The 16,641-nt window shown below is 42.9% G+C and overlaps 2 protein-coding genes across 2 annotated transcripts in view; one reads left to right on the forward strand and one right to left on the reverse strand.

The window, feature by feature from the left end:
- The first annotated feature begins 1,693 nt into the window (after positions 1-1,693).
- Positions 1,694-13,485, forward strand: mindy4b (MINDY family member 4B). Its single transcript, XM_063204555.1, has 12 exons — positions 1,694-1,812; positions 1,945-1,969; positions 3,909-4,112; positions 5,415-5,534; positions 7,199-7,296; positions 7,797-7,962; positions 8,594-8,659; positions 9,107-9,177; positions 9,520-9,592; positions 10,200-10,376; positions 11,248-11,428; positions 12,633-13,485. The coding sequence occupies exons 1-12, from the start codon at positions 1,694-1,696 to the stop codon at positions 12,773-12,775; spliced, it is 1,443 nt and encodes a 480-aa protein (XP_063060625.1). The 3' UTR covers positions 12,776-13,485.
- Positions 13,486-13,775: 290 nt separating this feature from the next.
- Positions 13,776-16,641, reverse strand: part of zmp:0000001236 (mastermind-like protein 2) — a 54,272-nt gene continuing 51,406 nt past the window's right edge. The window contains exon 5 of the mRNA XM_063205210.1: positions 13,776-16,015. Within this exon, the coding sequence (XP_063061280.1) occupies positions 15,021-16,015 (995 nt within the window). The 3' untranslated portion in view covers positions 13,776-15,020. The remainder of the gene's footprint in view (positions 16,016-16,641) is intronic.

Raw genomic sequence — 16,641 nt, forward strand, 5'->3', positions numbered from 1 at the left:
GGGAGTCACATTGTGGACTGAGAAAGTGAGAGGGGTTGTGTTGACATTGCGCATCGTCTTGACTTGCAACACTTAGTGTGACAGTCCAACATAATACATTGAAAAGGGGAAGAAATTATGAACTATTTTCTAATGGTGTGAGCTATGCATGGGACACATCATTGCACCAACTCAGTAATCTTAATCATAATGTATTATTTCAAAACGATATGATGCATTTTATGCCTCCTTTCACTATGACTTGGCTTCTCGAAGAATGTAGGAGATGGTGTACTGGGCTTTGCCCACTAGATGGCAATGTATATACGATGTATGACAGCCATACCACAACTTATCGCCACAACAACTACTCCCCATCTTCATTAGAATGGAAAGCCCTGCTGTAATCAATTGGGGGATATTCACTTTCACCAACAGTATGAGGGTTCAACTCAGGTCATGGCAACACTACAGAACACAACAATGGGGAAAGAGATAGCCTACTCTCCTCCCCACTGAAGACATGACACACCTTTGGAAAATCTGTGTTTGGTGTCGATGATCTGTCATGCATATTCAGCAGGGATAAGATTTATAAGAACTGCTCCAGACAGAGTCCTCCTGCATGCTGCAAATAAAGCAAACACAGGAGTCATCTCCGGCGTGCTATGCCTTTCCTGCGCACATTTTTTTTTATATAGCCTACTCACAGCATCATCTCATTCTGCACATCAATTACCACAACAGGACGACCAGATTACAGTAAGTATGATTGACCTCTATAAATAAAAGGAGGTTAATGGAATACATAGCCTACTGTTGAAAAATGTAGCCTACCTTCTAACCAAATATGAAAAAGTATGCAGGTCAGGATATTTATTGTATGTATTGTATACTGTATTATATGGTGAAATTATTCAGGTAAATTGGGCCACTTTTTGCATATACTAATGTATTTATCTGAAGTCACCATACATTTAAAAGGGAGAAGGTGGGAAATTCTCACACGTTCCAGAAATTCTGCATTTTGAAACTGATTGTCCATATGTAAATGGAATGGAGTTGTCTAAAGTTGGAGTTGTCGTGAGTAGCAGCCTATACTATCACTCAGCTGATAACCTCTCACAGAATAGATTACTTCGTCACTATACATTAACATATAAAAATCACACTATTCTCAATGAGATTGAACACACTGCAGATAGCTAAGTAGGATATTGCACAACATACAATACAGTACAGAATGATGTAAAGAAAATGACAATTCTTGGTGTATGTGTTAGGCTCATAAGGACCAGGGACAGAATATGAAGCCCATATAAAGCCCAGAAAAAGTTGACTGAGATCAAATTGACCCAGATAGTCTGGGACTGTCAATAATATTGTAATAAGATGTAGGCTATATGCTGACTTTTTTGTTGCAATTATTGCTTATCATTGATTGGAAGCTTTTAATGTACCTGAACCCTTATTTTACATATCTCAAAATGATAATAAAGGCCTTAGCTATTTCACAGAACCAGTGAAAACGGTTGTTTTTAATCTAAACTAGAAACAATGTAGCGCATCAAGCGGACCAGCCAGTGTCAATGGACGGAACGCTTCCGTTTCACCTGCGCGTCTTGGTCAGGAGTTGAATAGTCTACTTTTCAAAACCACAAACGGTATCCGTTTTTGAAAATGCCCAGCATGCTAATGAGTCTATGACTTCTAGATGGCACAAGACACCGACGACTCAGAAATACTCAAACGAGATGCCAACTCTGAAGTGGAGGAAATTCTTCGTCAGTTAGATGACCTGCAACGGAGGAGACTGGTCTTTGATGCGCGAGGGTGCGTAAAATCGCCTGACAAGAAATATCGTCCATTATTTAGTCGGTTGCATTGTGAGTCCTACTTAACATTTTATGGGTTATGATAATGTATACAAACTCGTGTATTCTACGTCTATATGATTCGTTTCAGGTTACCAACTACCAAGGTTACCAAGGTAAGGCAGCCGTTTACATAAAACGTGTGGAGTTGAAAAATGCAGTGTGGCCCGAGTTACTGTTGGGTCTCGCCTCTATGTGCCCACTGCGCGTGTTTACCCACTTGCTTATTGACATAGAACTTGATATGTACAGGGGCAGCTTGAGTCCGGAGAGGTAAGCGGAGTACAGCTTGGCATTGCTCTTTTATTTGTCCCTCCCCCCTCTGTGTGTGTGTGTGTTTTGTTTGTATGTTTCTGACAACTGGCAAGCTCTAGCCTGCCCTATGGTGTAGAGTTTGCAATTGAAAGTTGGTGAGTTGCCCCAGATCCTGTAATGACAGACTACCAGGCACTTCTCCAGACCATTAGAGCTTTGCAGCCTGCCAATCTAGGATACATTGAACTTCTTCATGAAGAGGTGACGAGGAACAAGGACGTGAGTAGCCTTAGTAGTAGTAGTAGTAGTAGTAGTAGTAGTAGTAGTAGTAGTAGTATAAGCAGCAGTAAGTAGTAGTGAAGCTATTAAGAAATATAATGAATATAAAAAAATGAATAGTGAAGCTATAAAGAAAGACTGCTCTCACAACTTTTAATAATTCTCTCTTTATGCTACACTTTCTTTTCATATGCCAGAGACCTGTGAAACAGCATGGTGTGCAAAAATGTATTCTGTTTCATTCATTTGAGAATTCCTATGCATGTGTTTGTATACTCCTATTTTTTGAATTCCATGAAAGTCTATGTATGTACTGAACATTTCAACTACCGTAGCTTCCACACTCTTTGCACCTGTCTAAGACACTTGAATTTAAAGAGCAGCCTATGGGAAGTGGCCTGTTGGCACTCAAACACCTGTTTTATTGTCAGCCTTTTTTACCGGATTATTCTCATGCTCTCTCCAATCAAAGTATGTAATGTGACATACATAGTAAAGCCTACTAAAATGGGTACTACTAAAATATTTCCAATTATGTACCATTAAGATCTCACTGGGTTATCTTAGCAATGATGTACCACGTAACTGAAGAGTAGCCTATAAACACGAAATGAGATTAACTGAATATAAGGATTTTGTGATATACTGGTGATAATAAATGTCCAATCACCATAGTGCCCAATAATGAATGGATTAAGGAATGGAGTGCCCCATGGAATACTTTCTTTTTAAATGGCCAGTTATTGCATTATTTTCCCACATGATGTTGTCCTTGAATCGGGGTCAAAGGGGTCGTTAACTTGATCTGAACTTTATGACATGGCTTAACATTACATTACATTACATTACATTGCACTTAGCTGACGCTTTCGTTTTATTCAAAGCGACTTACAACTATTATTTTTCAGGGTATTGGTTACAGTCCCTGGAGCAATGTGGGGTTAGGTACCTTGCTCAAGGGCACTTCAGCCATGGATGGAGATGTAGGGAGAGGTCAGGGGGGATTCGAACCTGCATCCCCCAGATTTAAAGACTAACTCTCTACCCATTAGGCCACGGCTGCCCCACGGCTGCTTTACCCAATATATGCTACCTGGTACATGGGGGCGTTTGGGAATGCCATTTACTATGTGTGTGTGCGTGTGCGTGTGCGTGTGTGTGTGTGTATTAGTGTGTGGTTTAGGGGTGGGGGTACAATTGGAACCCTATTAATGTAATTAGCCCACCATCATTGTGTCCAATGCACTCAGGCCTGGAGTAGTGTCTCTTTCCCCAAATGTTGTTGTGGGCAGCCGGGGTGTAATAGTCAGTTGGAGTTGGACTGTATCACAGGGTTCGTATCCCACCGTTACCTCTCCCTACAATTCCATCCATGACTGAAGTGCCCTTGAGCAATGCACCTAACCCCACATTGCTCCAGAGACTGTAACCAACACCCTGTAATATACTGTATGTAAGTCACTTTTGGATAAAAAAAAAAGTGTCAGCTAAGTGTAATGTGATGTTGTTCCGTCCCTGTAGAGGCCACCTGAGCGCCATAAAGACGAGGATGCCGACGACGTTTCCAGGTCATCATCTGCTGGCCAGCCATCGTGTAATGGCGTTAGTGGTGGTGGCGGGGCTGGTGGGCCGGCCCAGCACCTGATGGTGCCTTACTATGTGCCCCGAGCGCTGGCAGTGCCCCTCAGCCTGGGAGGGCAACCTGTCTCCCCAGAGATGGCCATGGTGAGTGGAGGGCAGGGGTGTCGTACATACAGGGGGGTAAAGTGTGACTGAGTCACCAGGGCCTCATGTAGATAGGGGCAGGAAAGCCGACAAGGCAGGACAAAGGGGTCAGTTGTCCAGGGCCCAGGGAGAAGGGGGGCCCAGAATTGGGTCCTCATTACATTTCATGTATTGGATGAGGGGGCCCTTTCATATGACTTTGTCCCGGGCCCAGTCAAAGCTGTCAGCGGCCCTGTGTAGGGGCCCACACAGAGTCCGATTTATGCCGATGTATGCCGGGGGGGGGGGGGGGGGGGGGGGGGGGGGTGGGGGTGATTGTACATGGGGCCTACAATTTGCAGCTACGCCACTGGTGGAGGGTAGAGTAGAGTGGAGTGGACTGGGTGCAACATGATCACCCTGACTGATACCAGACACCAGGACACTGCACAACTCTCACCCACTATTGAGTGTCTGTTGTGACTGTGTGGTTAATGTGAGGACAAAATATGTATGTATTTAAGTAAGTATGTATTAATCAGGGGCGTGTACTGTATGTCTCTGTTTTCCTCTTAAGGGGTTCTTTTTCCCATCACAGCCGTGCACTGTTGTTTGTTGGTTTGTTTTCATCCGACTAAACTTCCCTGTAACTGTGAGGAAGAAGCATCCAGTCCTTGAGTTAACCACTTGCTATTATCCTGGCCCTTGTTTATTTATTCATGAATCTCTGACTTAAGTAATGCAGTTAAGTAGCGACTTAGTGAGCTGTGGGGAAATAGGGCTAAGGTTTACTTCCTTTTACATGCCTTCCTAAACATTGATGACAGAAAGGGCTTATTGTTGCACATGCAGTTGTTTGTCTGCTGGATTTCACTGGGTGCACGTGCGCGCCAACCCCACCCCACACTGTACTGTTTTTCACCAAATGCACAACCAAGCCGACTTGTTCCTCATTATTAGGCCAACTACCGCTCCAGACACCTCCTGGATATGTCTGCTTTTGTGTTTGCTCTGGTAAGACATGCCCCCTGTTTTAAAGTTGCCGTTAGCACAGAATGGCAGTGACCAAGTTGTAATGCATTATTTAAGGTCCTGTGTAGTGTGATAGTAAAGCACTCTTGGCAGTTAAGTCTGTTAAACTACTTATACAGTGGTCGACTGCCAGAGCAATGTGCACCATGAGGTGTTTAAGTGTCTGTTCAGTTGATAGTTGTTTTTATCGCTCCTGTAGATATAACATTCCTGTAGCATTCATTCATCCATCCATCTATCCATCCATCCGTCTATTAATTCATCAATCTATCTGCCTGTCTTTCTGTCCAGAATCTCAGGAAGATCCTGTTTGGCAATGTGTTTCACGTCTTCAACTACGAGTGGAAGAGATCTTTTTTCAAATTCCGAGAGCCCTACTCTGATCTGTCATACGCTTTGGAGACAGAGCGGGTAAGTGAGAGTTAAGTCAAGCGTAGCCGGACATCTGCCCTGTGCAGGGCTGGACTGGGGGAGAAATAGGGCCCAGGCACTTTTGGTTTAAAGGGGCCCCTCATTATTGGTAGTGATGTATTCTATTAGTATATGTCGAAACGTGCTATATACTGTACATAATGCATGCTGTAGCGGGCATTTCCGGGTGGGCCCTGCAGCCTTGTGGGCCCCTATTTTCAGATATATATTTTTTGTAATATATATTCTTTTTTTAACATTTCTGAAAATAGGGGCCCACGAGGGTGCAGGGCCCACCGGGAAATGCCCGCTATGCCAGATGGCCAGTCCAGCCCTGGCCCTGTACCTCAGCTGGGCTACTCTCCTCTGGGGTCTCCGTGGTCAGCTTACACAATGAAAAAACACACAAAGGCTTACTGTAGGCCCACTCTGAATAGCTCCACAATGTAAGCCACACAGGAACCTTACACATGTCAGCGTGCAGAAGTGAATTTGCACCTGTCCTCATCAAATACTTTCTTTGACTAACACATAGTGTTAACCTGCCCTGAAGTTGTTTTTCTTGTTGGATAATGCACCCTACCGTACACATAGTAATCACATTCTCTAGTCTAAAATGAAACGGGGGGAATTGGTTGAAGAATTGCTGTCATTTTATAGTTGCAGGATGTAATCCATGCTATACACTGAGAGACTAGGTGCTGTGTTTTGCCAAGTGAAGCCAAGCAAGTACATATGTACTTATTTGTAGTTTATTTAGCAGGGACAATGCAGTGCACATTATTTCAAACATGACAAGGCAAGGCCATGTCACAGCTTGCAGATGTGAATACATGAAAGGTTTGTAGCTAGATACTTACTATGTAGCAACAAGCAGCGGAGTCCAGAGCAGATGGCAATAAGCCCAGACCTGAACCAAACATGGTGTTTCTCCTCAGACCAGTATATCAAAAACAAGAAATTATGATTATTTTGTTTTTGTTTTTGAGGCTGCAAAAAAATTATGATGTGAGCATGGGTTAAGAATTTGGCCCCTAAAATGGTAACATGCTGCTATAATACCTCAACCCTCCAATTCTTGTGTCTTTTCATTGTGTAACAACTGCTCGGGACAACTGTGGTAATCACGTTAGACACACACATGTGCAGTAATTTCAGCAATAAACTTCACACCGTGCGAAACGCTCCAGCAAGTACATCAAGCTGTCACTGCCGCTGTCATTTGGAAGGAACTGCTTGTGTCGAGCAAAAACAAAAAGAGAATCTGGAAACGTTTTAGATTAGATTAGATTCTTTATTGTCCCATAGGGATATTTGTTTTCATATCAGACTGTTCAGTTCCATCAGATTAGATCTTGTAGTACACATCTCATTTGCTATACATATAGACACCATTTTCACACATAGACACATAAACATCCTCAGACATCCACATACACATCTAATCATATACACTCCAATATACACTCTTCTACATACTTTTATTTAACTGTTCCTTTTTAATTCTCCTAGCCTTCATGTACCTTTCCATGTAAAGGCACCATAATAACCTCTATGGTAAAGAATACGTCCTGCTGTATATCATTACACTGTGGCTAATTGGTGTAAAGGCAACAGTAAAACAAAGTGCAGGCTTTACTAACCAAGCGTTGTATGTTTCGCAGGGTGGTGCTCGAGCAGTTCAGATGGTGGTCCAAGCAAACATACTCAAATATCTCCTCTATTCGCGGAAGAGTGACTCTGCCCGCTGTGGGTTGCAGAGGTGTGACCAATGTCAACCTTTAACGACTCGACTCGCATCCACTATCCAATGTTAATTCTGTTGTTTTACCAAACAGCATAGGGTTATCATGTATTGCTAAAAAATATATTTTACCATGTAGTACTTGTAACGTGTCCAGCCATGTGTCTTTTATGAACAAAATTGGAACAGTCTGTACTGATGCTATTTGGTATAATATTTGCCTGTTCTCCCTGGTAGGCTATTTGCAGCTATAGCATAACCATGTTAAATACATAGTTAAACATAGTTAACCAGTTAAATAAGCAGATCAATATGGCATAAGCACATGTATGTTAAGGACAATCAGAGTTGTCAACATTTATTCATCCCCTTTTGATACAAATATGCTCATATTGATGTTTTTGCAACTGCAACATGTTCACACACATCTGTTAAAAAAATCACTTTAATGTGAATTTTTCTGAAGTGACTCTTGTCTTGGTGCGTGTGTGTGTGCGTGCGTGCGTGCGTGCATGTAGTCTGGAGGAGGTGGATGACAAGGGCCAGGAGCAGGCTCTGGCCTCCGCTCTGGCGGACATCATGTGGGCAGCAGGGGACGAGCAGGCGGCCACTGTAGCGCTGGTGGCCTCAGAATGCTGCTCCACGCCGCTCCTAGACTACAAACCCGACAACTTCACAGAGAGGGTATATGATGCTGTAATCTTTTTCTTTTCTTTTTTTTTGTTGGAATGTGGTGAGCTCTTTCTTCGAGTTTCTGTAAACGCACACCGTGTGAGGTGCGTACGGCGGACAATTAGACTCAACTTGAAAAGAATGGTCGTTGCACACTCGGAACTTCATACAGTTACATTTAATAAGACCAACGTTTCGGCTTACGACTTCATCAGGGTCATCTTCTGATGAAGGTGTAAGCCAAAACTTTGGTCTCATTAAATGTAACTGCATGAAGTTCCGAGTGTGCGACGACCATTCTTAAAAAAAAATAAAAAAAATAACGAAATGTGGTGAGCTGACAGACATAAGCCACCCTGTTACTGACAAACACAGTTATTTCATGGAACACAGTTCTTTGTGAGAATTTAAATGACTGTTACCAGAATGGCAATGACCAAGTCGTAGTGCATTACTATGGTAAAGGCCCTGTGCACGGTCATAGTAGTGTAGTACTATGGTAGTTAACTTTCCAATGACTATTACAGCGTGCCGCCTGAGGTATGGCACGCATTAAGGGGCTAAAACAATTTTCCAATGACTGTCACTTTCCAGCTGGATGACATGAAAGGCCCATTTTATCTGCCCTTTTTCTCTTCTACAGTTACAACTCTTTCACTTTGGTAGAAGGGAGGACACTCAAAAGTTCATCTACGACCATGTTCAGTGTGTGAGTCGCCATCTGTTTCAAGATTTCAAGATTTACCTATGTGGTAACACTTTACTTGATGCCGGTGTCATAAGCATGTCATTACAGTGTCATAATAGTGTCATGACACAGTCATAGATAAGTCATTAACATTATGTCCATGTCATAAACATTTTATGACTGTTGGCCTTCAGTGTCATTCAGACTTTGCCATAACCGAATGACACTGAAGGCCAACAGTCATAAAATGTGTATGACATGGACATAATGCTTATGGCACATGCATAACACCTATGACACTATTATGACACTGTAATGACATGCTTATGACACCGGCGTCAAGTAAGGTGTTACCAATCATGTTTTGTGTACTGGTACAAGTAAGTCAAGTATCCCTCTTGTGTACATATACATACCGGTATTTGCTGAAAAACCTTTGCTTGTTGGTTTTTCCCCACACCTTTGCAGTTTAAAGAAGAAGGAAGCCATGGAGTCATCCTCTTTCTCTATGGTCTAATTTTGTCCAGATCCATTGATAGGTAGGAAGGTTAATATACATGTACATATATGTTAAACTGTGTGTGTGTGTGTGTGTGTGTGTGTGTGTGTGTGTGTGTGTGTGTGTGTGTGTGTGTGTGTGTGTGTGTGTGTGTGTGTGTGTGTGTGTGTGTGTGCGTGCGTGTGTCTGTGTCTGTGGGTTTCTGTGTGTGTGTGTGTGTGTGTGTCTGTGTCTGTGTCTGTGTCTGTGTTTTTTTGTTCAGTTCAACAAAATAATTTGTTTATAAAGACTCGACATTGTTGATTTCATTGGGGATTTAGTATATGGCTATTATGGTATTTGGCTATGGACATTTAGATAATCCATGTATTGTTTTTTAAAGATTGAGGAAAGACCTGGATAAATCCACTACTCATCTATTACAGCAAAGTCTGGGGAACTTTGTGTGCCGGCAGGTAAGAATTATTTTCACTTGGTGGACAACAAAAGGATTGTAAATAATCTAGTATTAGTAAGCTATATACACTGTAAAACATTGAAAGCCAGTTTAATGTAAAAGGTAAGTTGTGTGCTGTAATTAACTCAACTTGAGGTTTAACTCAATTGAAGGCTTTCTCAAGTTGAGTTAACTTACAAGCTTAAGGCAGCAGGGCAACTTACTTTTTTGTGTTTAACTGGCTGCAATGTTTTACAGTGTATGTATAAGGGTCAAATGGCATTTAGTCATTATGTTGCAAAATACTGGAGCCAACTTCCTTCCAAATTAGAACTGCCTCAACAATATCTTGTTTTAAAAAGAAATTAAAAAAAAGATTTATTCTCATCTGCCTCTGGTGATAGTTAATTATAATATCTATAACACAATATAGTTTCTTTTTCTTCTCTTTTCTCTTTAGCACATTGAATGACAATTGTGTATGATAATGTGCTACATACGTTATTTTGATTGATTGATTGATTGATTGATTGATTGATTGATATAAGGCTTATAAGGAACCCAAGAGCCAAAGAGACGACACTTGACACTTTTTCCCCTGAACTCTCCTCATCACCCTCCATCAGGCACTGCTGAACCTGCTGCTGACTGGGCGGGCCAACCCCAATGTCTTTAATGGAACGCTGCTGTACGATGACAACGGGGATCTGATGGACTATCCTCTGCATGGGGTCCTCGCTCGAAGCGATGTGGGCTACCTGCACTGGAGCCGAGAGCAGCTTCAACAAGGCAAACTGCCAGCTGTATGTTCGCCAATTAGTCTTGATCTCGTTCAAACATTTACATTAAGGTTGTTCGAAATGTTAGCTTACATTATGCTGTGTTGCGTAAAGGTACAGTGTAGTATTTTAATAGTTTATTTCCAGAGTTCATGCTGCCCATTCACAAATGTTACCTTTTTCATGAATACTGACCACCACCATCAAAGTGTAAGTATTCATTATGACTGGGAAAACTTGCACTTTTCCTACATGAAAAGGTGGATCTTCTCCATGGTCCGCCATTTTGAATGTCCAGAAATAGCCATTTTTAGCTGCAAAAATGACTGTACTTGGGCCATACTAGAAAATATTAGTTTATTACTTTGTAAACTTTCATGAAAAGATCAAATTTGGCAATAGGCAAATGAGCAATGAGCAGCATAGTTGCAGTACGTTTTTGGACCATTTCCTGCACAGTGTACTTTTAAAGGTGCACTGGGTTATATATTTTATTTCCAGAGTTCATGCTGCCCATTCACAAATGTTACCTTTTTCATGAATACTGACCACCACCATCAAAGTGTAAGTATTCATTATGACTGGGAAAACTTGCACTTTTCCTACATGAAAAGGTGGATCTTCTCCATGTCCGCCATTTTTAATTTTTAGCTGCAAAACTTACTGTAATTTGGTCATATTAGTAAATATTATTTTATTATTTTCAAATATTCATGAAAAGATCAAATTTGGCAATAGGCAGCACAATTTCAATGAAAAGCATAGTTCCCTAGAAACATGGAACTATTCTGGCCACAATCTTACACAGTACACCTTTAAGTAACATTGTGATTTGTGGGGGAAATATCAAATGTGATTTCTAGATATCAGCCTTTGTCCCCCTCCTGGCTGGCAGGTTGGCAGTATGCTGAAGACCCCAAAGCTGCCTATCTGGGTGTGCTGTATAAATGACACCTACAGCGTCATCTTCAGTCCAAACCGCTCCTTACTGTCGGACTGGAAGATGGAGCACCTTTTCCACCTCTACTTCTACAACGGACAGTCCTCCCAGACCAGCACAGCGCAGCTGACTATAGGTAGCTATAGCACCTACACACAATGCAATACAATACAACCTATATTTATAGCACAATATCACAGCTACAGTTGTCTCAAAGCGCTTTCAAAATACACATACACATATACAGTACACTTCCCCACATTCACACACCAGCTCTGGAGGCTGCCACACACGGCGCCAATTGTCCGTGGTTCATGTGAGAAGGTGTATTATACATACACAAGTAGACACACACGCACAGACACTTTCCCACATTCACACACCAGCTCTGGAGGCTGTTGCACACCTGACTATACCACCTCTCTCTGGGCCCAGCCGGATTGCTATGTGGGGGACCCGGGTTGGATTCGGGCCGGGTCATTTCCCAATCCTTCCCCGTCTCTCTCTCTCCCATGTCGATTCTTGTCATCTCCCACTGTCCTGTCAGGAAAATAATGAAAAAACGACCTCTCGGTATAAAAGGATGTTGTGTTGTGTGTGTTTGCAAGCGTAACAGTATTTCCCAACTGAACGAGGATAGTCTGTTGTTTGGCTCTCTCTGTTCAGTTTATGCTATATAGAGACAAAAACTGACCTTTGTACTTGAAGCATTTTAATTATGTATTTGCTGCGCTCTGGATTTCTGACTGTTCTGACCTGAGTTGTATAAAGTAGAAGTACTCTTACAGATGTAATTACACCACTGGTGGAATGATATTGCCACGTGGTTTCAATGTTGTAATATCATACTACTAGTGTTGTTACATCTGTAAGAGTACCTCTACTTATACTTTATACAACTCTGGTTCTGACTGCCCACATGGGGTAGGCTGTTTAGACACATCCAACCCCTCTGGCTCCACCTACAGCCTGTGTATGGAACTGCAAAATGATCATGCACACTGACATCTATGAGACCCATGTCAGAGCAAAACAGGAGTGGAGGTCAATTAACCTGCTGATGTGTTCTGCAATGTATAAGGGGAGGATGGGATCATTCAGATTAATGTAATGCTTTTTGTTTTGTTGTTGTTAGTCGTTTTGACTTTATTTATGATAGGACAGTGAAGGTGGTGACAGGAAGCAAGTGGGGAGAGAGACGGCCAAAAGACCGGCCGGCAAAGGACCCGGGCCGGGAATCGAACCCGGGTCAACCGCATGGTAGATGGGTCCCTTCTGTATTGCTTTTCATAGTCCATTAAGTAAATACTCACACTGTTTTTTTTGGACCCTCAATGCAGACACCCATTCCCATCATTGGGAGGTACAGAGGAGTGATGTGCAGGGGGACCCAGAGAAGCGGTTCCCATCCGTGGAGATGACCATTCGCACCAAGTGGGAAGGAGCAGCCATTGACTGGAATGGGACAGTGCCTTTCTTCTGACATGAGAAATGGGGCTGCTATATTTGCTGTTGAAGAAGGTAGGTCTGCACACTGCGAAATAAGTGTATGCCTGACGAAGATCCAGGGTGATCGAAATGTTGCTGTTTTCATTTAATAAACTTTATTTTTCTGAACTTATTCCGCAGTGTGCAGACCTACCTTCTTCAACTGTCTGACACTTTTGTCTAGCACCTGCAACAAATGACTTTGGATGTGCGCACCCTACCCTAGACCAGTGTTTCCCAACCAGGGGTACGTGTACCACTAGGGGTCGTACTACTAGAGGACACTACAGGGGGTACTTGGAATAATGTCATTTTAACAAATGTATAGTGCTTAGTTACAGTGAGATAGAGAAAGCGATACAAAACGTGACTGGGGTAACTCACGGCACCACAAAAATGCTTAGGGGGTACTCAAGACAAAGGTTGGGAAACACTGCCCTAGACAACTGCTATATTTGCTGCCCATCACAGCATTTTGGGGAGCATCTGTGGCCTAAATAATATAGTTAGGGAGGTGGTCTAATCAGAAGGTTGCCAGTTTGAATCCCACACCATCCATGGTTGAAGTGCCCTTGAGGAAGGCACCCCTGCCTCGCTTTGCTCCAGGGACTGTGACCAATACCCTGTAAAAAAAGTAACTGCAAGTTGTTTTGGGTAAAAGCGACTTCTAAATGTACTGTAATGTAAAAAAAAGTGATTGATTAACAAGCCACAGAAACTGTTGTGATGTTGATGATATGAAAAGCATGTCAGTCATATTTATAAAATATTTATATTTATAAAAACATTCAAATACATTGGTACTGTACTACTTGTCATTTTTGTTGACTTGGCATTGAATTACACCCTATTTTTATAATAATGCAGGTAAGTTTTTTACAATTTAAAAAATATGTTCACTCACATTGGTGAACATTGGTGTACATGGGTTCACATGGGTGAACATTTAACTGGTAACAACTGTATCTCTACACAAATAAATCAATGGTATGGGAATGTTTTATTATAAAAACAAAGAAATATCATTTTGATACAATACCATATAATGCATGATGCTGAGGACTCAACATTACATATATATTCATCATTACTCATTTATACAACATGTTATCACCAGTATACAAACATATGTGGCACAGATGAATATGGACGATTAAAGAAAGGATCCTCTAAAAATATATCATTCCATCACCTGAATTAATCTATAAATTGCTAAACAGTTATATTAGTGAAGCAAATATTCAAACATGACAGTTTACATGACAATTAACCCCCTGCAACACTTGCTGACCAAATGCTGTGGAATATAAAACTTGTATAACCTTCAGACATTATGGAATTATCATCTGACTAAATTGTAAGAGCTAAAGATAACAGATGTGGACAAAATGCAGTGATGATAAAGTGTAATTAATATCTTTCTTAATAGGTTCCATCATAAAAACAGAAACTGAATGTGTTTAAATAAGTGAGCTTCACAGATTCTACAACATAAGGATCAACAGGTATACACTTCACAGAAGAACATGCTTGAAAGAAACAATAGAGAATTTCTAAAATGTCTGTACACATACACATATAAAATGCAATAATAATTTGCATAAACAAACAAACATATCCATATAGTAATCAATTATGTATACATTTTTATATAGTCAAAACTTCCCATGCTGACGCCTCCTGTTTGAAATGCATGAAATTCTACCCTTTCTCAACAACTTAATGGGTACCTGGGGGGCCGATAATCATGTTTAAGACGTTGATCATGTTGGTCCTGGGATCGGGACGTGGCGGGTTCGAATCCCACTCTAACCAGTGACGCCTCTTTTCCACTGCCGCTTTTCTGGTAGGCCTACAGCGCGACTGGGCCGACACACATTGCTTTTTGATTGGGCACGACACAGCTCAATCGAAGTGGTGGCCGAGTCGCGCTGTGTCGAGCTGTAGACCGACTAGAAAACCGGCAGAGGAAAAGAGGCATTAGTCACCTGAGCAAGGCACCTAACTCCACATTGCTCCAGAGACTGCCGAAAAGTGCCAACTGAGTGCAGGGACACTGACGGCTTTTGTTGGGCCCAGGACAAAGTCATTTGAAAGGGCCCCCAAACCAATACATACAATGTAGTGGGGACCCATGTCTGGGCCTCCTATCTCCCTAGGCCCAGGACAACATACCCGTTTGTCCGGCCCTGTCTGCTGGCCTGGCTGAGTGTAATGTCATGATGTAATGCAGTGTAATGTTAAGAGCTTCCACCAAGAATCTCCTCCAGGTTAATGTCTTTCATCCAATCGTCGTTTCCTGTGCCTGACTTTAAGAGTGAGTCAATGAAGTCAGAGTCGGTGTTCACCCCCGGCACAGTGTTGTCCCCTTCTGGGAGGAAGTCAAACGTGTGCTGTCCGTGTCCCGGGCGGCTGTTGCTGCTATTGGTCTGTTGCTGGTACGCCCTCAGGTTCTGATTGGGTGGCGGTGGGAAGGGGCTGCCGCTGCACACTGACTCGGGTCCTGAACCGGAGTTCATGGTATTAGAGGGTGGTGGTGCGGACATCCGGGGCTGTGAGTTGTGAGGTGGACAAGCTCTGGACGTGCTAGGCCCCCTCATGTTGCCAGAGTTGATGGGCGGCATTCCACCGTGACCGTGAGGTGCCACCTGATTGGGTGGTCCGATGGAGGAGGGAGTCTGTTGGAAGCGGTGATTGTGAACCCCTAATTCAGGCTGTGAACTGGGAGAGCCCACCGATCCAGGTGCCCTCTTCAAATCCACGCCACCACCGGGCTGCTTGTGGCCCTGAACCCAGTTCAGACCTCCTCCAGATTCCATGCTGCCGCCTCCTCCTCCAGGAGACCCACGGAGACCAGCAGGTCCCATCAGCCTGTGCTGAGGAGGCACGCCAGTCCGGGCACGAGGCTGCATGTTGGTGGGGAAGGTCTGTCCTCCATTGGTGGCCTGGAACGGTGGTAGTTTGTTTGGATGTAATCCCCCCATTCGGCTGTCGTTGGTGCCGTTGTTGTTGTAGTGGTGTTGCTGTTGTTGCTGCTGCTGCTCTCTCAGCTGCGGCCCCCCCACACAGGGTTGGACACAGGAGCCTTGGTGGGGGTCCGACCGGCAGGGGAAGGTGTCACTTGAGGCGGGGGCCAGTTTAGGGGCCTGGCTGTTGGAGAGGGGCGGGCAGGGCAGTGTCTGGATGTCACTCCGCTCTGGGCTTCTCTTCGCAACAGTCTGGGATGAAGCAAGACCTAAAAAACAGTGCAGAGCATAGAAAAAAATAGCTAATATCACTATTATTACATTACATTACATTGCACTTAGCTGACGCTTTCATTTATTCAAAGCGACTTACAACTATTATTCAGGGTATTGGTTACAGTCCCTGGAGCAATGTGGGGTTAGGTGCCTTGCTCAAGGGCACTACAACCATGGATGGAGTGGTCAGGGGGGATTCGAACCAGCAACCCCTAGATTGAAAGACCAACTCTCTAACCACTAGGCCACGGCTGCCCCACTATAGTATTATCCACAAGATACTGCTAAAAGTTCAGAAAATTCAGATCTGTCCCAGGCATATTGCATTACAGGTAATGTTGCCATAAACATTTTAGCAGCCATTGAACTGAGTTGAGGTATGTACAACTGAATTGGCCTGCTGTAAAATATTTTACAACAAAGCATTACAACATTAAGAGCTAAGACTGCTAGTAGGAACCTATTCAAGAAGTTGTGTGCAGTGCACAATTAACTACCCAGCCATTCTACAAAAATATTATTATGGGCAATTTCTGTATTAGGCTGGATTTGTCCAAATGACAATAATTGTGCAATTATCCTCCAGCAAGAAACTGAACCGAAATGTTGGCTCAATAGG

Source organism: Engraulis encrasicolus, chromosome 8 (assembly GCF_034702125.1).
Source record: "Engraulis encrasicolus isolate BLACKSEA-1 chromosome 8, IST_EnEncr_1.0, whole genome shotgun sequence".
Classification (NCBI taxonomy): Eukaryota; Metazoa; Chordata; class Actinopteri; order Clupeiformes; family Engraulidae; genus Engraulis; species Engraulis encrasicolus.